We start from the raw sequence: 23,246 nt of genomic DNA, 5'->3' as shown, positions 1-23,246 counted from the left end.
AACTGTACCGAATGTATCAGTACTTTTTTATAAATTGCTCTGCAGTATATGACTGATGGTATTTTTCAGGACCATTATTAAAATGCACAGTGAAACTGCTATTTGAAACCCACATTAGGGCCTATGAAGTATGCATGACCACACACTGTATTCCCCACCTTAGATTCACACACAAGGAAAAAAGAGGAGACTGTAAAACAGCTAAAATCCATTCCCTGTCCCCTTGCTCTAGACCTGTGTGCTCACAAAACCTCAGAGCAGTTGGCAGATGAAGAGGCCCTTGCCCAAACGCTATTGTCCTAGCAGCTTGGCCCTCAGATCCTCCCTAGTTCATTCCAGCGCAAAATGAAGCGTTCACATACACCACAGATGCAACTTCTTAAAGTAGTACTGCAGTTTGCAAGCCGACAGCTGACTGCTTACCCTTATTCATTCTTTTACCCTCCACTCATCCTTCTACCAGCGTATACTTTCTGCAGCCTCTGTACTTAGCATTTTCCATCACACTGGATGTAATATTATGCACTAACTTTTTGGTTTGGTTTTCTAGCCATACGGCAGGAGTTGAGTAGAATCAGTACAACATAATGATTGCAAAGCATTCGGACGGTACTAAGAATGCTAGGAAGATCGGATCATTTCTAAGTGTACCAAGGTCATGCAAGATGGTGAGAGAGGACACCGGCACTGTCTTTGTTCTTACACCCTTTTTATTAGCAGACTCAGCACACTTTGAAGCTTGCTGCTGCCTTGGATTTGCTTCATTTTAAAAGTCTTAATCTAAAGATTATTAAATTTTAAATTTCTGGATTTTTTAGATTTCATCTGACACTGCACATTGAATTTGTCAGCCTTTTTTGTATTTTGTATTTGCTTATTTAAATGTATTACCTTTCTTTTTAGTAGTAGATAAGAACACACGTGAACCATTTGCTTTTGATAGATGACTTCAAAGTAATTTTACTAGTAGTCTGCAATGTAAATGAAGATCCTTTGCCAACAGAAACATATTGAGGCATCACCAGAAGAAAGAGAGACATGTTTAGTTGTCAGCCAACAAGTTATTTGTCTCAGAGTTATCACAATATAAAAAAATGGTACGTCAGTGCATCACAGTATCTGTGTTCATATTGGTAATAAACTGTTTATTGTCCACATGGCCCTGCCTTTCTTTGTTTCATTCATTCCTTGAGCTCCTGCACTTCTATTTCACTTGAGCTTTGATAAGGAAAAGGTGACTGAGGATCACTATGGGGTGGCATCTCAGCCTGGCCAATGCCACAGAGCACAGGGAGAGAGGCTGGCTATCTTATGGCTAGTGCAGTGGCCACAGCCCTACCTTCTGCCACAAGGAGACGTGGCTCTCCTCTGCGCAGCCCTCTCACACCACCGGCTGAGCACCACCTCCTGCAGTCAGGCTGCCACAACCTCAGCAACTTTTTGCCAGAGTCAGTGAAGGCCAGTGGCCTACAGCTCTTCTCAGGCCACCATTACCTGTCCCTCTGCCTGTCCTGCCAACACTGAAAAAAGCACAGGTCCCATCACTTGTACTCCTATAGGCTTCCAGTAATAAAAGGGAGGTGTTTATGCAGAACAAGGCTACCAAAGGCAGTAGGAGGATGCAAGGTGAAATTTCTGCTGACTAAAGGCATAAGAGGAGTAATTTGTTAATTTTGTGGAGGTCTTGCGCTTTATCCAAGATATGCATAAAGGACACGAAACATTTAACAGTGCATACATACCCGGTCATATCTTTCAAGTCATACAGTTTTTTTCTTTACAGCCATTCTTTCTACCAGTGCAATCTTGGGAGTTTCTGCTTGGTTTAGTTTGGTGCAAGCCTTACATGGCAGTCATCTTGATACCATCTTCTTGATAACTTTGTGCAAAAGTTCAGCTACTGAAATCTGTCAAATATTTTCCAAACTCCCTTCCTTGCTTCAGGGTTTCATGAAGATTTTGTTTTAAAAGCCAGGCCCCAGGAATGGTTTTGGGAGCAGAGCCTGGTACAGTAGCCCAGGAGGTTGTCCTTTGCTTATGTCCCCCACGCCTTGTGGAGCAGTGCAGGCAGGAGGGACTGCTGACTGGCTACAGGAGACCCAGGAGAGGAGGCAGAATGGGTCATTCTTGGCAGTTAGCTGTAAAATGTTACCTGTGTTGTTTGGGGGAGTGTGGGGTGTTCTTCAGCTCTTTTCAAAGCAGCTCAATCTACATTTTGAAAGGGAGTCTTTTTTTATAGTGTAGTTATACTGTAGACTAAACATGGGAGAAATGGGAGAAATCTGAGTTTAATGCAGCTGTGAGCTTCAGACTGAGCCTGTTTGCGCTAGCAGAAGGCAAGAGATAGGTTAAATAGTGGGATAAAGATTTCCACATGGTAACTAAAGCAGGCAGACACCTTGTGCACCAGAGTATGACAACCCCAGAAGGAGGGGGCTCCAAGAAGGAGCCTTTCCAGTATGAAGAACACAGACAAGCATCAGTAACAGCAGAGATTAGAATGCTCTGGTACATTAATCTCCTACAGCAGCTCATGCATGTCCTAATTATAAATCCATTTAATGGCATACCTGATGATGAAAAGTACTTTTCAAAACTGCTGCCTCTCAGATCACAGCCATTCTGTGAAACTGTCTCATAATCCCAATTAAGCTTCAGGAAGTTGGTGCTTGGCATGGTTCACATTTTCCCTTGGAATGTGGCATTATGCCCAAGATCTGTAAATAACCATGTTGTAACTTGGACTGAGTGTACAGCCTGGATATGGTGTGCCCCTGTGTTAACATCAGGCAGCTGCTCTAAATGGGGTTTTCTTGCTTTCTTCCTCCACCTTTGCAGGCCTTGTATATTTAAGACATAATAAGCTGAAGTTTGCCACTTAATAGCAGTAGGAGCAAGGTGTGTGGTGTGGAAGGGGAAGCTTGGCTCACAGGGGCAAGGGAGTAGTCCTGGCATCACTAGCGCTGTGCTGGTTCCCAGCTTACAGCTCCAGTGGCAGGGATGCACAAGGTGGCTTATTTTCAGTATGGCACTGCCAAAGGATTTCCCCCTCTCATACAGTAATTTGGCTTTCCAGTTGCCTCTGTAGAGAAGGGTGTTCTTTCACAGTGGTCTTGTTGACCCGCTGCTACAGGGCAGGCCATAGGCGTTTTACATAGCAGAAATCTAAGGAGATGTTAATCTCCACCCTAACCTATCATACAACCTATCATACACGTGTTTGTTCCTCTTAGCTCCTCTTGCCAGAGCATTAGTGTACCCACACAGCAAAGGAGATGTGGATCAATTTTTAAGCAAAGGGAATAAAACTATACCTAGCCCTAACACTTTTAACCCAGACCCATGTGCCCTGTGGTTATGAGGAAAAAAAACCCTGCCAAAAGTACTGGTAAGAGCAAGGACAAGTGCCCACGGAGAGGACAGGACCACAGCCTTCTCCAGCAGCACCCACACACACTGGAACTCAGCTCACCCCACACATCTGCAGGCTTCCAGCCACTTCAAATTCCTGCTGAGATGAACAGTGCAAATCAGGAGGGCTGTGGAACTGCCCAGGCTAAGCAAGCTGGGACCATGATGGAAATACTGATGGGAGGCAGATTAAGAAGCAGTTGGCAATTTTGGTTGTCCCCTGTTTACACCATAGCCTCTGTGTCAGACCAGGCTAGTAATCCATAGACCACATAGGTGACTGCATCATGAAAGAGCTGATTAAGGGAAATACAGATGAAGGTCACTCATCAAGGAGGACAAGGACAATAGCCAAGGAAGATAGCATAATCTTCATTGGGGTTTTTATATTAACTTGCTACATTGGACAAGAGAGTTGAGGAACAGTGCTAAGGACACAGGAAGCTGAATACATGATGAGTGCCAGCAGCACTGAAGTAAGCTAATAAAAAATCAAAGTGCCCTGACAGGACCACTGATACAAAGAACGTAACTGAAGTTCCCACATCAATTCCTCCTCCTTTGGGACAAAAGAAGCTTTAATAATTAAGACATAATGTCTTAAGTATGTTTTTCACTGAAGAGCTAGTGAAGGCTTGAAGTGTTAAAAGAAGCCCCATTCTTACTACCCAAAAGCACAAAACAGTATCTGTGAATAAACTGGTATTCAGCTCCTCTATTACAAAGAATGTTGTTCTGTTGAGCAAACTTGGGTATTTATTTACCCAGCTGCCAAAATCAGACAGGTGAGAAAAATGGAGGAAGGGGAACGGGAGGAGGAGGAGGAACCCACATTGCCGCAGGCTGCCTTGGCTGCCTGGTGTGTGCCAGGCTAGTGAATGGACAGACTGGCTCACTGCATCCAGTGCTTCTAGTGAAAGGAACAAAACTGTGTTTATTGAGGAAATTAAGCTTTCCTGGTCTAATTGCACCCTTTGAGGGACAAATGAGAATGCATAATAATCCTTTTCTTTGTTACAGCCATGGATTTTCAAGAGGAAAAAAAATTGTTAGAAGGCAAGAGCACCTATACAGGTTTCTCTTTTAACCACTTAGTAAGGACAGCGTTCCAGGGTGGTGGGAAGTTACTAGATGGCATCTGCTTGGAAAAGGTATGCTGATTAAGGTTTTTATGATACAAAATTAGTGAGGATAGCCACCAGTTTATTTTTGGAGAGGGCAGGCAGAAATATTTAAATATTCCAGTGGGCAGAAATGACAGATGGAGGTCAATAGCGCCAATTCAGAGATGTACGGAGAGAAACCGCCCCATCTCCATGTTCCATCCCCTTAACACCATCAGTGGCAATTTGGAGTATCATATGCTTCCCAAATTTGAAGTCAGTGCCCCTTGAATGACAGAAGAAAAAAATTACCATGATTCTAAAGGCAGTTAGGAAAAACTCCACATCTCTGTGTCTTCATTGACATGTACTCCTATATCCTATGCACAGATAGGGATAATACAGAGGAGATCAAGAAAGGTGATCAGGAATGCTGATGATCTTGGCAAGGAACAATTAAAACTAGAAGCTCTCCATTCTCATAATTACTTACATTGAGAAAAAGGATGAGAAACATGAAGTTATGAATATGTCTGAAAAGGTGAGTGAGAAAGGATCAGTCAGCTCCTCCAGGAGCACATCCATGCTGCTGAACAGGGCAGTGAGTGGAAGACTAAAGGAAGGATTTCTCCCTGGCACAGTTCAGATCTGTCAGTTAGCTACAGTATTAGATCCTAAGAATGGAAATGCATTCCGAAAAGGTTTAAACAATGCCTGGAATAAAGATCAAATAGCAGGTACTAAAATAATGATACAAATATACAAAAATAGAAACACATTTCATTGCACACACAAAATCTCTGTTACTAGCAATTATCAGAAGATATTAGACAAGACATTGAGCAAAAGGCACCCTTGTGTTCTCCAGAGAGTATCATTTACTACTGCATGCCAGTCCTCCCTGCTTCCACAGTCCTGTGCATGCAGAGCATCTACTTCTAATATGGTATTAAGAGAAACCATTCCTAAACTATACACACTCATGGCCACATATAACACACACAGCAAACATTCTCCACTGCAAACAGGCCAAAACTTGGGCTTGGGCACACGTGCCTCAGGAAGTTAATTTTAAACCTAGAGCAAAGCTTCATCTAACCGTAGTTCATCCTAACCTAGTTTCTGAGGGTTACATATACAAATATCCTTTATTAAAAAGTATCAGTAACCTAAAATAGTGCATTTGATTGCTTCATTTTCACACTCATCCTCTTGGTCTAAGCAGCGTGAACCAACATTAATTCAGCACACACAAAGATCCTCCTATTTCCACAGAAAACTGAATCCATGTGAATGAACAAATACACCCCACTGCAACAGGCAGAGCCAGCCCGTTAGCTTTCCTTTGCCAGCTTGCACAGTCTCTTAACCCTTGAATAAGGACCAATAGAGTCATCAAATACAAAGTCCCACAGAACTCGAATCCAGGACTGGTGATGTGGGAGGTTATCATAATATTCTGCTGCAATCTTCTTCACCTGGAAGAAGAAGAGAGAGAACAAGCTCTTTAGTTGCACAGTGTCAAGGTGTGTTTCAGCCTTCATGTTCAGATCTGATAGCACAGCCATAACCTGAAGTTACTTGTTATTGCCTGTGAGCTTCTGAAGTTCAGCCAAGTAAAACATACTTAAATACATTTAGATACTTCTTGCAGATTTCTGATGTAAGTTTTGCCTCATAGTGTCATAGTTTGAAAGATGTTGGATTACTGCCTTCACTCAGAACAGTTTTCTCATTTTGGAGGTGGTGGGATCTCCACAATGAGATGCCTTACCCACTTTATCAGTTGCCAAGACTCCAATACACTGTATTTAAAGCCCGGTTTGCTGCTTGTAATATTCTTCTGTTGAGGGTTCTGAGTAAGAAAGAATTACCAGCTGAGAAAATGTCTGACACAGCCTTGCCTACACTTCATTTTCTTTCCTCCATTTTGCTACCATAGTGCAAATCCAAGACAGGTTCCTCCTGCAGATAGAGGAAATCACAGGGATGGTCTGTTCTCATCAGTTTGGCATTAAAAATGCTATAAGATTTATTATTAGATTATGAATCTAATAAAATTTCATCCCTGTTACAAATCCTGAAGTCTTAGGACTGTTGTCATCATAAAAGCATTGTGCATGGAGGTGGTGCTTGTAGTGGGAGTAAGGCCAGAACTAGAAGACAAAGAGGTTTCAGGCGACTGTGAGGATTCCCAAGTTATCAGTTACTATTTCTGCTCCACCTCGATGCTCTGCTTTTTGAACACACAAAGCCACTGAGTCTGTTAAGTGTTGTACACTTGCATGTATCTGCTTAGGCATGACTTTATTACAGCTCCACCTCCTAGACAAACAAAGCTGTAGAACAGAGTAGATTGTCTTGCTGGACACCATGACTACTCTCTTTAAAAACCCAGCAGCATTTTAAAGCCAGCTATACTGGGCAAAGTGTAGACTTCCAGTGAAGAGAAAAAGGGTTACGCAGAAACTGTCATCCATCAGGAGCATCTCAGCAGCACCCGAGGTGCAGTGATGGAATCTTACCACAGAATTGTGACTGTTTGTAAAAAGGTAAGAATCCCAGCAAAAGTTAAATTATAAGCCAGTCTGGCTCGTGGCTAATTACCTCATTAATTCAGCTTCCTAGCAGACACTCCTCGGTGAGGTAGGTTGGGGAACATGCAACATTAAGATCTTGTACCTCTGCCCCTACACAATCCTTGTGCTCGTGGCATTGAAGGAGATGGAAGATTCAGTTCAGGTCTAACTGTGTTCTGTCTTTCACTAAATACCTCCAACTTCCTAGTAATTCCTCCTATCCTGTTTTAAAGTGTTAGTTTGTACTTCAGAAGTAATTAATTTTCAATGGGATTCAGACAATATCAGGATTTCCCCTTAAAGGTATTTGTTAATGACTGGATTTCCAGGCACTGGGTAAGATGTCTGAAGATGCAGGTTTAGTTCCCTGTGCTCCTTCTTGTAACCACAGTCAGAAATAATTTAATCTGGGTTTGTATCCTCCTTTTTCCCAGGTAGGAAAAAGAATAGTCAGGGAATGAGAGGGAGGACTATTTACTATTTCTATAGTATTTTCCTTAGGCAGTTAAATGCCTCCCTGACATCCGATCCCGTCAGATCTCGGAAGCTAAGCAGGGTCAGCCCTGGATTAGTACTTGGATGGGAGACCTCCTTGGAAATGCCAGGTGCTGTAGACAGTCCTGAGGACTTCACTGGCACTGTCCAAGCTTGCTCGGCCGTGGCAGATGAACCTCAGGACTGAAACGGTGGGGCCAGTTCTGCGCACACTGAGCCTCACCTAAAATCCACTGCGCAGGCTGGAAGGGCACACCCACGTGGGGACAGCCCTTCCCAAATCTTCATTCGTGAAGCTGAGCCACACACACACTAAGTAATCTTCCTTAAATAAAGGCCACTCATGAGGCCTGATGCAAAAACAAAGCAGGGCTCAGATGGCCAGCCCCAAAAGCTTTACTCCAACTGACATGGTCATTCCTTCACATGCTGCTGCTTAGACCTTCCCTCCTACCTGCATTTTAGAAGTTCTGCCTGAATTTTGACTTTCAACAGTAATTCAGCCCTCCTCTATGCCAGTCAAGTTCATATGGCAGGTCTACCATTCCCATCTTCTCCAAAGCCCTCATGGATTTCTTGCCCTCTGAATCAGACATATTTTCTCAGCTATTTACATTATTGTGTAGAACTCTCAATCATGTTAAATTCTGACCACTACAAGAGCTTCAGCTTCATGAAGTTTTTCTGTATTGCCAATTGGAAGTGTAAAGCTTGAGATTTAGAGAAACCAACTCAGCTCCTAGGAGCAATGTCTCAGGAAGTGGTCGTGTCCTCTGGCTCCACAGGCTAACTGAAAAGGACCCCAGTGACAAGGTAGGAAAAAAATGGCTCAGAGAAGAGTCTAATAAACAGCCTGTCTCTGCTCAGCTCAATAGTTTCTGCAAATCTGAGCAGCACTGTAGTCTGGGCAGATTGTTGAAGAGCTCAGGTGGACACAACACATATGTCCCAAAACTTGCACTTCAATATATTCCATACACACATTCTGCAGTTGTATTACTGATTTTAAACAGGTACCAAGAATACAAATATTCTTTGATAATTTAGATGATTAATCAAAATACCCAGTAGTAAATTTTAAAGAAGATCATACACACCATATACTGGAGGCAGGCAGCCCAGCCATGGCTGGCAAGCTGCTTGCCAGCATCAGGTGGTGGGAGCAGTTGTTTTTCACCAAATGTACCAGTTTAGCACCTTCCAACAGAGTACAGTCATAGCTCATTCTGAGTAAGGAGGTCACAAGAGATGATCAGGGGCATGCACTGGAATGTGTCACTCCAGATCAGCTGCAGGACAGTGACTCACACCAACATGAAGTGTTTCTTGGCTCTGCTTGGCTTTGTGTCCAGCACCTTGTGCAGAAAGGCAGGTACCACTTGCACAACTGGCAAGGTCCCTGTGCTCTGGGCAAGACAACAGTATGAAATGTGCAGAAACAATGGAAGAGAAAGTAAAGTGCAATAAGGAATGAAGAAAAGACAGTTTAAGGAATTCAGTTAGATAGAGGACTTCTGAAGGATTTTCTTACGGAAAAGACAAGGAAATTTGTTAGGTGCATATTCCCATTATGCTATCAGATGGCAGGAAAGAATTTTAAAAGTGGTTTCTCTTCTATAATGCATCTGCAAAAGTTTTCCAACAAAAAGAACTCATTTGTTGTAATTTCTTTCAGTATCTCCATATGTTAAACAGAATGATCTCCTTATCTACCAAAAAATCTGGGTAGTGCAAGGGCAGAAAGTAATTGGGGTTTAATGCAGACTCAATAATAAATGCAATATCACATAAGGAACAGCTGAGGAAGTTGGGTTTGTTTAGCCTGGAGAAAAGGAGGCTCAGGGAAGTCTTTATGGCTGTCCACATCTACCTGAAAGGATGTTACAGCAAGCTTGAGGTCAGCCTCTTCTCTCAGGAAACTAGTGACAGGACAAGAAGAAATGGCCTCAGACTGTTCGAGGGGAGGTTCAGGTTGGACATCAGGAAGAATTTCTTCACTGAAAGAGTTCTCAAGCACTGGATTGGGCTGCCCAGTGAAGTGGTGGAGTCACCATCCCTGATAGTCTTGAATAACTGACATGATGTGGCATTAAGTGCTGTGGTTTAGTTGATATGGTGATGTTCAGTTCAAGTTTGGACTCAATGTTGGAGGTCTTTTCCAACTTTAATGATTCTATGATTCTGTGGTTTTCTCATATCTATTAAGTATGAGGCTCGAAGAGTCACCCTTTGTGTCAGATTCTGGATGCAGTACAAAACCTGTGGATAGCAGTTTCCAGGTAGCAGGTTTTGCAGCCATATCATAGATTGTCTTAAAAGAGGATGGCACTGTGACAAAGTATTCCTAAACCTTGCTCCTCAGGCTCTCCATATTGAATTGTAGATGGTCCATTTGCTTCATTTTCTCCCACCCTTCCTCCTTAAAAGTCTCAACTCTAAGTCTTAACTCATTGCTAATTTGTGATTGGAAGTTATCATGGAAGGATAACAAGAGATTGCAAAGTCTGCAAGACAATTACTAGGCACTTAGCACTTGATATATTGAGGCTTTTCTTCAAATATGTCAAGGTGGTAGGGTAAGAAATCACGTCTTTTAGACTGAAACTTTGCTTCTGTTTTTGTGCTTGTAGAGCACAATGACAGGACCACAATCCTGACCCTCCATCATATCTGAGAGGGACAAAAATTAAATGCAGCCTCGTATTTCAGCATGGCTGTTACAGACTCCTTGTCCTGGGGCTATACAGAAACTAGAGATCTTTACAACACGAAACTGTAAAATTATGTTTAGAATGCTAGAAGGCATATTACAGGAGTTCCCTCTACAGTCCTATAACCCCACCAGGGAGAGGGGGACACTCAAGCTAACCCTCCTGGCCATTGTAGGGTTAATTAAATCAGCAATTCAAAACCAGCACATCTACCAAGTTTTCCAGTCTTGTCTGTCTAATAAATCTGGTTTCATACCATGTCTTTTCCTTTTCCCACAAGTTTAATAAGTAACTAGTTTGCCTCTGGTAACACTGCCACTTTTACTGCAGCTTCTAGGAGTACCAAGTTCCTCCTCCTTCTCCAATCTCCTCTCTCCTGAAATATTTTCAATCCTTCATATAATGAAGAATGGATCTTTTACTCATTTGGTAAACAATGCAATGTTTTACAATTATGAGGCTTCATGCAAAGACTAATCTAGTTCTAAGTCTATAGGAGTTTCTTTTAGAGCAGGTCCTTCATTACAATGTTAAATTTCATGGTCTCTTATGTAATCTCTCATTATACTAGACGGACAAGTTCTTACTGCACACCCATGTCACTCATCTTTGATATCCATAAGCTTATAAGCACAGCCTAATTATTCCTCTTTCAAATCTGTCACACTCCTAGGGTAAAGGTCTTTAGCAGCATACACATTACTCAGAACGTTGTGAATGACACACCTGTAACAAAGGACAAAGCTGAATTTACTTTCCTGATAAGCAAGCTCAAGAGCCAGTTACTTTCCAAGATTAAGATCCAGTTATTCTCTAATCCCATTTTTCCCCTGCTCTCAATCATACGGGAACAAAATAAAGATCTTCATTCCATTTTCTACTTGCCAATGATTAAAAATAAAAATAGCCTCACTGAGAGGTCATCCATATTGCAAAATTCAATTATTAGAAGTTCAAGTACCTAAGAGACAAGATCTGAAAACACTAGACCTTTGTTGAGTGAAGAATCTGCTGAGAGGTTAAGCAACGTAGAGCAAGGTGAAGCTTCTTACCTGTTACAAAGTTCAAGGTTTAAAGCTAACCAGTGAGGATCTGTTTCCTTATTTCTTTCCACCAAAGAGGCAGAGATTTTTTTTCCTCATTTTGCAGAAAAGAGTTATCACCTTGTTTTAAGGGACAAAAGATTTTCTACAGTAACTGTTTTGCCAAAGAATGTTCACTTTTTAATAGAATTTTTAACTGTATTTAATCACTCATCAAAGACTCCAAGTTATCCATAAAGTTCTGTCAGGCAACAGTGATTGACAAGTCTGGTATCTCCTCCACCAGCAGGGCAAATCTCTGTTTCATGAAAGAGCAAAACATGCATGAACACAAGCCCCTGAAATTCAATTTATAATGCTATCTTCTTTACACAGGAGGGCAGATACTTCAGCTGATGCACTGCCTGAAAGAATTAGGCTGAACTATTTGTGGTGTGGGTGGAGAAGAGCCTTTCAGGTCTCAATCTGGTCTGGAATGACAGTCCCAGCAAGCTCAATTAGTCACTCACCTCCCTTGTGGAAGATACAGAGCAAACCTCCGTCTCTTCTTCTATTAACATTTCAGTAATTTAAGCATCTAAGCCTATCTATCAAGTTTGAACATTTTAAATTAAAGCTAAGCAGATGCACTTCACAGCTGAGCTATCAGGTGTATCAGTGATGGGAGTGCCTGACAGGGGAACTTCACATCTGAGTGCAGGCTGCTGTAGCAGCTTCTCTGTGCCTCGCCAGGAACAGGCAGCTTCTCCAGGACCAGTCTCCAGCAACCAAGGTGATGAATGGAAACAGAACTGCAGCTCTACAGACGCTTTCCCCAGAAACAGAAGATGTTTCCTTCCTACTATGCCAGAGAATTTGTATGTAGGAGTAATACTCTGAAGTCACGTACCTCTAAGAGCACTGTGAGCATCTCCTGTGGAACTCTTGTATTAAAACACACAAGAGCAGCTACACACCTGGAGGGAGATGGAAAACCATTCCTAGACACCTGGGCTTTGCAAATTTGATTTCCACAACTGATAAAACGTAAACAAAATGGGGTTTGCCTTTCAAAGGAGTTAAGCCACAGCACTTTCCCAATGACAGACTAGGCCTCCTCAGTTTCTGTGGGTGGGGCAGCAGAGGTAAAACAAGTCATGGAGAGTGTGGATTTATTTTCTAGTGCTAATTGTGTCAGGCTGGAACATGCCCTGATTCTTATGTCATCTCAAAAATAGAAAATCTTCTCTTTGATGTTAATCAAGCAATAGAGGTAGCAGATTGATCATTAGACAAATTTCAAGTAGTAATTGCCACTTGCTTCCCTTTAGATGGGCCTTTAAACTTTCAGAGTTGCAACTTGCTGGCTGAGAGATGTAAATGAAGAAATTAAGAGACTTCTTGGAAGATTTTATAATGCAAAAAGTATTCCTCAAGCCCTCTGAGGGTAAGATGTTTTACTTTGAATCAAATAAACTAAATATTATAGCAGTTTGACAGCCATTTCTCTGGCTTAAAATTAATTAGAAACAAATCCTAAAAGCTTTTTTTTTCTTTAAATTGATCAATTGCTATGAAGTGTTTTCTTTGGAACAGTTTGGCAGCTTTTATAAAAACCCAACTCATGCATATTCATGCCATACTTACCATGGGCAATCTACATCCAGGAATGCTGGGGAAGTCATGATGCTCCATGTGGTATCCTACGTTAAAGGTGAGCCAGTTCAGAGGTCCATAGTAAGAGTATGTCTCATACCCTTTTAAGAACATGTAGTGTTCTGCTATAAAGTGCCCAGAAATGGGATGTAAACCCAAGCAAAGGATTGTACCTGCTATTAAGTAAATAACAGGTTTGAGCCCCCAAAGGTAGTAAATGATAAGATCTACAGAAAACTGGACAAGAGCATTAAAAATTTCCATCTGTGTAATCGCTTTGGGGTTCACATACAGTGGTCTCAGACTGTAGAACAGAGGTTGGAGGAAAAGCCAAAGCAGTTTCCGAAGTGGTGTACAGAAAAACCAGCCTTCAAAGTCTGTGGGAATGTCCACATCCAAGCTGTCCCCTCCAAGATAGCGGTGATGGTCAATGTGGTATTTCTTGAAGGAGGCAGAGTAAGGGATGCCAATCGGCAAGTTGGCAAAGACTGCAAACCATCGGTTCCACTTGGTCTGCTTGTTCCCAAAGGCGACGTTGTGTGAAATATCATGGATGGCTAAGGTCAGTGAATGGTTGATGCAACCCCCAAAAGCATAAGCCCAGAAGAAAATCCATTTCCAAGATAAGTCTTTCACCAGGTAGCATGCCAGAAGCTGCATGAAAACCATTCCAGATACAATCCACTTTAAATGTGGATCTGGTCCCATCAGAGTCTTGATCTGTGGATACTTTGCTAAAGGAAAAAGTGCAGAGAAAAACTTCATTAGATCATAGCAATGACCACTGAGACTGTCTGTTTTTATCACACTATGCTTGAGGCACTAGTTTTATAAACTGGTAATTCCAAAGTAGGGTTGCCACTATGGTGAAAGCTTTACTAATGTATGAGCTCAATTCCCACTTTCACCATCATGTCCAATTGTGATTGATATTGATATATATAGATAAACACAGAAATATAAAAAAAATACCCTGGCAGTCAATCTCTGGCATCATGTGCCTTCACCACAATGAGTACTGCTTCATGGTATTAGGATGCCAAAACCCATATGATTTCAGCACTAAGAAGCACCTTCTGTGAAGTTTTTAATTTCCTTTTGTATTTTGCTCAGATCAAATGTTATTTTCCACAAAAGGGATACAACTGCCTTCTTCATAGCCCTTTTCACACTGTTGCTTCAAATATACTAGCAGATGAAAGAGAGCTGAGCAACAGGCTCACCAGGTTTTGCTCTGTGGTTAGATGACAAATGTAGCATTTAAAGAAAAAATCCTAATTATTTGAGTGTTTACCAGTGCTCACAACACGTGCAACTCTTCACACATGGTAACATCCCAATGAAGTAGTAATATTTCAGGATTTTGTAAGACATAGAAAATTTTTCTCTGTTCCTATTCCTCAGCCTGTTCCCAAGTCCCATACCAAGAGCAGGCATAAAAGTGACATAGATAATCACAGCTTCATGTGGCCTCACAAATACTACAGTACCGTGGCAGACAGGGGCTAGGCTTGTCAGGTCTGACTCATGTTAGGCCAGGACAAGCTTACTGATCTTTGGTTCCAGCAGCCATTCATCTGTTCTTTTAAAAGAAAGAAAATACAGAGTACAGCTTATCCTCTAGGTGCTGTTCATTGTTTCATGTTTCCTCTTTATTCTCACTTCCAGTATTAACTTGCACATGATTTTTTCCACTGTTTTATGGCTTTTACCCACCTACTGACCTCCCTTCTTGAACTCATACTCTGCATTTCTCAATAATTACAGCTTACACAGATAAGTGTATAGACAAGTCTCTCATTCTGAACCCTGAGGTTGCACATGTGTCCCTGTAAGTTTGATAGGCCCATTTTATGAATAGAAAAGTAAACATCATCTGACTACCACAGTATAATACCAATGCAATAAATTCAGAATACAATGACCGGCATGGATGCAGCTGTATATGATATAATCAAATACTGGAGACAGTACACATAGTTTATGTGACCTTGCAAGTAGTGGCAGGTACTGAGTGCCGGATGTAGAGAAAGTTTTTGCAGAAGTGAATCCTGGGAAGTTTGCTGAAGCTTCAGAGAGATGAATTACTACTTAAGGAAGCAGATTGATGTGGTCATGCTCTGTAACCATTCCAACAACCTTTGAGCCTGTTGGCCAACTTCAGCCCAGCTTGACAGAGGTTAGAGATAATAAAGACTAGAAAAGTGCTGTCAAAAATGGTGAGAAAAGAGATATTCTCAACTCTTCTTGTTGTGAGGACAAGGAGACCAAGTTACCTCAAGGAGTATTCAGGCAAGAGAGAGATTTCTGAGTGGTGGGAAATCTCTAGTAAAAGTTCGTATCTCTCTAAGTCAGTAAAATCTTTTGGATAAAAGACTCTGGAAAGTTGGGGGGGGGGGGTGGTTGGGGGGGGGGGAGGTGGGGGGATGGGAGGAGGTTCTGCTGTTGCTGTTTTGGTTTTATTCTTGTTTTCGCAGTTTTTGAAATTATAGTTTTTGTCACACTAGAAAGGTTAATGTGCTAAAAATTGTTCTCTGGTACCACAGTAGGTGCCAAAATTTTACAAGAAATGCTGTTTATTCAAAATCCACTCCAAAGAATAACTTGGTATAATGACCTAGTCAGAAAGACTGTTACAGATATGCAATTTTATTTAGCTTGATCTCCTACTTAGGGGCACCCATTCAAAACCCAGAAAACTCTTTAATAAATCAAGGCACTTCAAATGTTCACTCACACAGCTGGTAGAGATAAGTTATTGAAATCACAAAAAGAGATGAAAAAATGTAAAACAACCAGATCTGTTCCTCAGCCTGGTGAAACTGAGACTACATTGACCATTAAAAATTAAATTTAAAGAAAAAAATAGGATGGAAAAATCACTTAGAGATGCTTTATATTGTCATTTGAGAATAACAGAAGTTTTTGACCTATTTCTTTCTGTGTTGGCCAACAAGGACTGCAAATTCCATTTAAGAGGTTTCAGAGCAGAGTGTGCAGGCAGCAATGCAGACAAGTTGCTTTTATCTCAGGTGACAGCTATTAAGTAACTTGCTAGGGTTTAATATTAAATTCAATATATGATTAACTCCTCTCCAACAATAAATCTTTGCATAGTAGTCAAACCACGACTGTGGCTGTTTATCATCAATATTGATAAACCCATCCCATTTCCATGGAATGGAGAGACTCAGGTTTCTCCTCATGAAGAAACCATGGCTTGGGCAGGGAGGTAATTCTGCTAAGCTCACTAGAGGCTAAAAGCCCTGCTGGTGGAGTGGTCAGCCAGAGACCTGTTGATTCAGAAGTGCTTCAAATGCAGAATGTTGAATGCTGACCCTTTTCAAACTGGAGACCAAGCACTCTTCAGTGAGACACATTCAGTTCATGACTGCAGTTTATGTATAACATGCTGACACAAAGATGTGCTAACACAAATATTTATCTCATTTCTCCCTCCTGTTCATGCCTTTCAGTTAGCTCAAAGAATGCTAGTAAGGGAAGATAGAGCACTTACAGCTGAAAAACCTGGACAACCCTGTAAGGCTGCTGTGACAAGTGTCTGTAGGTGCTGTGCAAACCAGACATCACCTATCTGCATGTCAAACAGGCAACAGAGAATCAGAGGCAGAGCTACTGGCAGGACTATCACACTTCTGGCAGCCAGCCAGCGAAGACCACCTTTGTTTTCTACACATTGTGCTTTGTGAAGTAAACAGACACCTACTCTTGAGACTACTATAGTTTCACACTAGGAAGCATCTCGGCAGAGCTTTTCATCATGCTGCTCTTCCCCGAATTGCTTCAATTTTGGTCTTTTGGAGCACTTTTCCATTCTAAGAATGATGAGATTCAATATGGCCAGGGTCCTTTACTTCCCAACAAGCACTGGGTCAGGGCTAAAACATTATGTAATCTAAACCAAATTCTTCATTATCCAAAATCACAGCATGAAGAGAGCACAGGAGGAGATAAAAATCAACGATTCAGCCCTTCTAAGTAAGGGGGTAGGAGGTGTATGTGGACACAAGATGTGGGCCAGGGCACAACACCCACAAAGTCATGTGACCACAAGGGACCAGGTTTTGTCCTTTAGTGTCCAATGAGAACAGGAAAGCTGCAGCTAGTCTGGTGTCTACACAGCTCATTTTCCAGTCTCTGGCTTACTGAGAAAGTCTGTTAGCTCAGCCCAGCAGACAGCTTATCCATGTGCACTGCTTCTAGTTGTCCAGACTGAACCACTGTTCTGCCATGCAGAGGGTGGGGACACTGCTGTAGATGTACAGCACTGCAGAAGCACGATTTTTCTGTCTCCAAGGTCAGCACACTGCAAAAGCAGCACAGGCACTTTAGTACAGTAGGTAAATGTAGTTAATAGTTCTGCCCAGCCAGCTCCATGGTCTCTACATGTAATCTCAGAGCAGCTGGAATACGCTCCAGGATGATGAAAGACAGCACTTCCCATTTGTACAACAGTGTAGATGAAAGAACAGTAGTCAAGAGAGAACAAATGCTGCAAGTATATTTTCAGAAGCATTCACAATTCTGAAACAAGTCAATTATTGAATTAACATTTCACAGAGATCACTGTTGTGTGTAAGCATCAGTCACCTTTCTGAGACAAGTCTCACTCACAGTTCCTAAATGGACAAATTAGTCTGACTACATTTTTTTTTCCCTTGGTGCTTCTCTCTGGAGACACAAGAGCACTCACCATCACCCTGCAGTGGTCCTCAGTTACGGCCGGACCAATTGTTACTGGAGAGGCCATTGGTTGCCAGGTCCTGGTGTTCCTCCTCCTCAGGAGACAAAAAATATCTTGTCCAGAACCCTCACACATCCTCTATCCTACTGACACTGTTCCTGAGATAACTCAGAAGAGCCTCAGTGATGGCACCAGACACAGTTTCTTGTTTATGTGACACCACATACTTTACACTTGCACATTTTGGCATACATGGGATTTGGAAGTGAACAAGAGCAGGAGCTGTCCACAAAGACAGTGATGATAGAGGCTCAGAGATGTAGCAGCCTTGCCCACATCCACAAGAAGCTAATAATAACAAGGGAAGAAATTTAATTTCTTAATTTTCCTTTATTTTGACCACAAGTGCAACATACAGATACAGTCAAAGTGGAGATACTACTCAGTATCAGACACTAAGAAGGTCTGTTAAAGAGAAAGAGGGGGAAAAAATTCTCTGTGATTCTGCTGTCCTGGACCATGTTCTAGTGACTGTGAGTCCCTGCCAAAACAAATAAGTGACACCAGGCACAGGATGTAGGCTTTACTACTCCATGTCCTACCAAAAAAATAAACAAACCAAAGGAAGACAGTTTACTGACATGACCATGTTTTGCCTTGCAGCAGCTCAGCTCATGAACATGCTCATAAAGAGCACAGCACAGCTGAGTCCTCAGTGAAAGACATGGACTTGTTGGAGCAGGTCCAGAGGAGTGACACAAAAATTGTCAGAGGGCTGGAGCACCTCTCCTATAAGGAAAGGCCGAGAGAGTGGAGAATTGAGGCTCTTCAGCCTGGAGAGGGGAAGGCTCTGCAACGACCTTATTGCCTTTCAATATTTAAAGGGGGCCTAAGAAGGGTAGGAACCAATTTTTCAGTAGGGCTTGTTGCAATAGGACAAGGGTAACAGGTTGGAACTAAAAGAGGATAAATCTAGCTTAGATATAAAGAAATTTTTTTACAGCCAGATTAGTGAAACACTGGCACAGGTTGCCCAGGGAGGTGGTGGATGCCACATCCCTGGAAACATTCAAGGCCAGGCTGGATGGGGCTCTGAGCAACCTGATGTAGTTGTAGATGTACCAGCTCATTACAGGAGGGTTGGACTAGGTGATCTTTAAAGGTCCTTTCCAACTGAAACAACTTTATGATTCTATGATTAATTCAAACCCTGCATGTTCCAGGACACAGGCAGGACACACACAGAGGACAACGTGCATGACAAAAGCTTCTGGCTTTGCACGGTCTCCTACTCCCTCCAGTATGCAAACTAATAAGAAACCTTTTTGGCCCAGCTAAATACAGCAAAGTTTTATATATCCACTGTGCAAGCACAAGTGTCCTAATCTTGTGCTTGCAACCCACAAGCCTCTAACTTGCTTAGCATTAGCTGGTCGAAGGGAGGTGGCTTGCTCAGAAATGGTCACTACAGGGAAAGTGCCACAGTGTCAACAGAGGTGGATGATATCAGCACATCATTATCGCATCAGCTATAACCTGCTTGCTTACACCTATTTATTAGCTAGTTCAGAGTAAAAGGATGTAGGAATGCTAGAAAGAGGGCTAGAAATCTGCAATAGGGAGTAAGCTGAAGCCTTCAGTTGCACTTTATAAATTTTCAACAAAAGACCACAAATGCCTAAACCAGAGACTTTCTGCTCATGTGATTTATTTCATAGGTGGTGCCCACAGGGAACTCAAATGAACACTGAGACAGCAGCTATTCTGGATGTGCTCATCAGAGAACAAGCACATCAGTGGTAGCACTGTGCCCACATACTGTAACATAAAGGGGAAACAAAGTCATAGTTTCTTCGCCAGAAGCACATGTAATTTGAAGCTTTGATTTAAGCCAAGGATATATGCATATTGCATATTTCAGAGGTACAATTCATCAGAATTTTCATAAATTGAGGTTTAAATAGGCAACAGAAGAGGCAGCTGGAATAAATAGCAGATTAATCTCTAAAAAAGAGAATAGAGCTGGAAGCTATACTCAGATCAGCTAAGTACTGAAATAAAATGGATTTTTGGCTTTTTTATTATGTTGTACCCCTCCCCATAGACTAACATCTCAGCCTTCCTGCAGGATAAAACACATGTAAAACACTTGCACCATCCCCACTCCAAAATAATTTGGCCAAGAGTTAAATAAATAATTATTAATTATTCTTGGGTGTTAGGTCATACCCAGATGCTCCTGGTCTATCCTGAACAACAGTGATTCAGCTCTCATCCCCAGCAGCAAACAAGTGCTTCCCTAAGGAACCTGTGAGGCAAGACATTTTTCTAACCAACCTACAGCAATTTTTAAAAGTTAGATCCAAGCCATGGCACAAATATGATCTCACTCTTCCCGTGTCACAACACATGGTTCATTGTTTGCATCTGGGAAACTGTAGGTGAAATGACCATACATTGTGTACTTATGGTGTTACCTATAGCTGTGCAATGATTTTTTCATCTTTCAAGAGCGACAAATCACCAATACTTTCCACTGTGCAAGACCATAGTTCTCCAACTGTTTTAATCCAAAAAATACTTAGTGACACAAAAGTAGAAATCCTCTTTCTACTAGAAGTCAGTATTCCCTCTATGTTATATGCTGTATCTCCCTAATGGCATTCTTGTAACTATACAGAAAGGCTAAGCAGATCTAGATGAAAAAAATCTTTCATCAGGAAGTTTTTTGCCAAGTCTTTCCCTAAAAGAGCTCACTGTAGCATTACACAAATCTCAGCCCTGACACAAGGCAGTAACAGGCTTTTCATAAACAAGAGGGTGAGAGAATAGCAATGAAACAGTTCAATTTCATAAACTGAAAAGCATGAATAACGTGTTCAGGAACATGTATAACGTGGTATGGGTCGAAGTGCCAGCTTGGCAAGGGACCTCCCCTGTAAATTAGACAGTTGGCACCTAGTCAGTACCAAATACAAGCTACATTTTAATACCTAGATTCAACGAGTAAGATACTACAAAGAGATAGAGACATATCACCTCTCCCTTACACAAAATGTTGATCTATTGGCTGGTATAATTATAGCCATTAGGAATCACATCCCTAGCAGGTTCATCCAGAGCAACAAAGTCCTGCCATAAGCTACCTTCCAGCCAGACCAGGTGATAAACATAGCTCATAGTTCCACAGCTCAACTGGAACAGGGTGCTCAGAGAAGTCATGGATGGCCCATCCCTGTGTTCTAGGTCTTGTAGCAACTTGAGCTTGTGAAAGATGTCCCTGCCCATGGCAGGGAGACTGGACTCACAGAGATCTCCTTCAGACACATTGTCACTCGTTACAAAAGTCTTGCAGACACCTGGGCTACTAGGTCTTAAGTCAGGTCATACAACTTTGTGATGGACCATTTTTATCTCCCAGTTGTTCTACAGGAACATCGAGGCAACAGCTCAAGGAAATATCACTTATGTATAAAGGAACTGACTTATGTGTTCATCAGTTTGCCCATTTTTTTCCTAACATAATTTCTGCTTAAATCCAAGTAGACATGCCTGAGAGAGACCAACATTTCAGAAAGCTGCAGCATAAACAGAGGACAATCAAGTTCCACTGCTTAGCAACTAAATCATTAACCCATTGGGAGGGGAAAAGTTCTTTTACCAGCATGGAATTCTGTCTCCAAGGCATCGCTATATAAAACAGCATAAACCACATGGATTTTAATAGATATTTTTTCATATGTATGTAAGATTCTTACAGGGTTTTCCAGCTCAGTAGACATTGGACACTTCCATAAGTACATACTTTAGGTACCAGGGGTTCATAATAATACAGTGAGGAACATTATACCAGCATCATATAGGATATCATGATAGCTTCAGTAACTTTTGGTAACATTTTGGTATCATGACACTAGTTTCATGATCCATTCTGCTTTGATCACTCTGCCCACATCTTTCATGTCTCTCTTTCCATGTTGTATTTCTCTGTGCCCTTCCTTCTGCTCTCACAGCTAGGGCAGAGGGGGCTGCAAGGAAAGAGATGGACCTTGCTTTCAATCACTTGTTCTGAACCCAAAGGGGAGGCGGGTAAAACCTCCACAAGTGTGCAGCTGAAAGGTCCTGAAAGGAGTTTGTTGCAGCAAAAGTAAGGGAGTCCAAGCACTCCAGTGTCTTGTTATGTAATACAATTTCATCATGGTCTGCAGTCCCCATTCTATAGCACAACCAGAAAAGCAAGAGATTAGCAAGGCTAGAGACCCACCATAGACACTCCTACCCACAGCTCACCAAAATGTAGTCCCCTGGACCAAAAAGACGAGTAGCACCACGAAGCACAATTTTCTATAATGATATAATTTGACTCTGCATCATAATTACATAATAAAATAAAAATTATTTTCCTGGGTGTAATTCAAACACAAACCAGGATATTCCACGACTGCAACTATACCGGAAATGTTTTGTAATTTAGATTAATCTTGGATCAATCTATGAGATTGTGGAGGAGTTCAAAAACTGCACCTAATTAGCATATATTCTGTACGTACAAACCCATGGTTGCTACTCAGCCACAAGCTCCAGTGCCCCTCTCTATAAAAGTTCTTTGAAAACTTTATCCTACTCAATGAAGGGGGGGGGCGGGGGGAAACCCAACCAAACAAAAAACAACAAACAAAAAAACACAGCCAACCAACCAAAAAACCAAACAAACTCCACATCCCAAACCAAAACAATCGACTCACCCAAATAAAAATGAAGGGGGGAGGGGGGGAAATCAAAATCGTCTTTATTAATAAAAAGTCGGAGATGAATTTTCAGGAGAGATACAATAATACTCTGCAACAGCTCTGAATTATCAGTTCGTCTCAAATGACCTTCACAACAGCCCAAACCCCTAAACCAAAATACACCTCCCGACCCAACACACACCTGCGCGCAGTTAACATGAAAATACAGAAGTGTACCTTGTCCCCGACAAGCAGCGGGGACTTGTTATTGTTCTCTAGCAAACCTCACCCACATCCCCATTTACTTTATCGCACTACCAAGACACTGGGAACACGTGCGTCCATGAAGGTTCCCAGCCCGCGGCCCGGGCAGACCCAGGAGAGCTGCCGTCCGCCGGGACCCCCCGACGGCAGTCGAGGCGCGGGATCCGTGTGAGCAGGTGGGCACAGCTCTGGCCGATGTCTCCGCCAGCTCTGCCGCCCGGGTGACCCGGCTCAGCACCGCCGCCGCACCTCACCGCTCAGCCAGAAGGCAGGGAGCTGGGGAGAGCAGCATCCCTCGGGGGAAACACCCCTACAAGCCCATCGGGCCGCGGCCCCCGCTCTCCGCAGGTCGGACACCATCCCGAGCCGCTCTGGGTACCGACATTTGCAATCCCGGCGCGGACCCTCCACCCCACCCATGAGCGCATTCCCCATCCATGAGCGCAGCCCGGCCCGGCTGCCCGCTCCCGAGAGCCCTGGCGTACCCAGGATCTCCTTCCTGCGCTGCGTGTGGGGCTGCTCCGTGTAGACCCACTCGAAGTCGTCGCGGGTGACGCGATTGCCCATGGC

General features: G+C 42.4%; 2 protein-coding genes across 10 annotated transcripts in view; one reads left to right on the top strand and one right to left on the bottom strand.

Moving 5' to 3' along the window:
- The window catches only part of EVL (Enah/Vasp-like), a 149,432-nt gene extending 148,273 nt beyond the window's left edge, over positions 1–1,159 (top strand). For all 7 annotated transcript variants that reach the window (XM_071557524.1, XM_071557525.1, XM_071557529.1 and 4 more), the window contains one exon: positions 551–1,159. In XM_071557524.1, coding sequence (XP_071413625.1) covers positions 551–588 — 38 coding nt within the window. In that variant the 3' untranslated portion in view covers positions 589–1,159. The remainder of the gene's footprint in view (positions 1–550) is intronic.
- Positions 945–23,246, bottom strand: DEGS2 (delta 4-desaturase, sphingolipid 2). 3 transcript variants are annotated; one of them, XM_071557533.1, is made up of 4 exons: positions 23,162–23,246; positions 12,969–13,711; positions 12,232–12,298; positions 5,909–5,992 (listed from the first exon to the last, which is right to left on the bottom strand). In XM_071557533.1, the coding sequence occupies exons 1-3, from the start codon at positions 23,241–23,243 to the stop codon at positions 12,272–12,274; spliced, it is 852 nt and encodes a 283-aa protein (XP_071413634.1). In that variant the 5' UTR covers positions 23,244–23,246; the 3' UTR covers positions 5,909–5,992; positions 12,232–12,271. The 3 variants fall into 3 exon arrangements, with proteins under 3 accessions (XP_071413632.1, XP_071413633.1, XP_071413634.1); XM_071557531.1 differs by lacking the exon at positions 12,232–12,298 and having other exon boundaries at positions 945–5,992; XM_071557532.1 differs by lacking the exons at positions 12,232–12,298; positions 23,162–23,246 and adding an exon at positions 20,829–20,911 and having other exon boundaries at positions 945–5,992.

The sequence above is a fragment of the Pithys albifrons genome, chromosome 6 (genome assembly GCF_047495875.1).
Source record: "Pithys albifrons albifrons isolate INPA30051 chromosome 6, PitAlb_v1, whole genome shotgun sequence".
In the NCBI taxonomy this organism is placed as follows: Eukaryota; Metazoa; Chordata; class Aves; order Passeriformes; family Thamnophilidae; genus Pithys; species Pithys albifrons.
The sequence above is the reverse complement of the archived record's forward strand: the minus strand, read 5'-3'. Positions and strand labels throughout refer to the sequence as shown.

What these genes read in the sequence shown, in the direction of transcription:
- DEGS2 (XM_071557531.1), bottom strand. Translation starts at nt 23,243, where the DNA reads ATGGGCAATCGCGTCACCCGCGACGACTTCGAGTGGGTCTACACGGAG. An exon ending in GCGCAGGAAGGAGATCCTGG is followed by an intron (nt 13,712 to 23,161) that starts GTACGCCAGGGC and finishes TTTTTCCTTTAG; the next exon opens with CAAAGTATCCACAGATCAAG. An exon ending in CTGGATGTAGATTGCCCATG is followed by an intron (nt 5,993 to 12,968) that starts GTAAGTATGGCA and finishes TTCTTCTTCCAG; the next exon opens with GTGAAGAAGATTGCAGCAGA.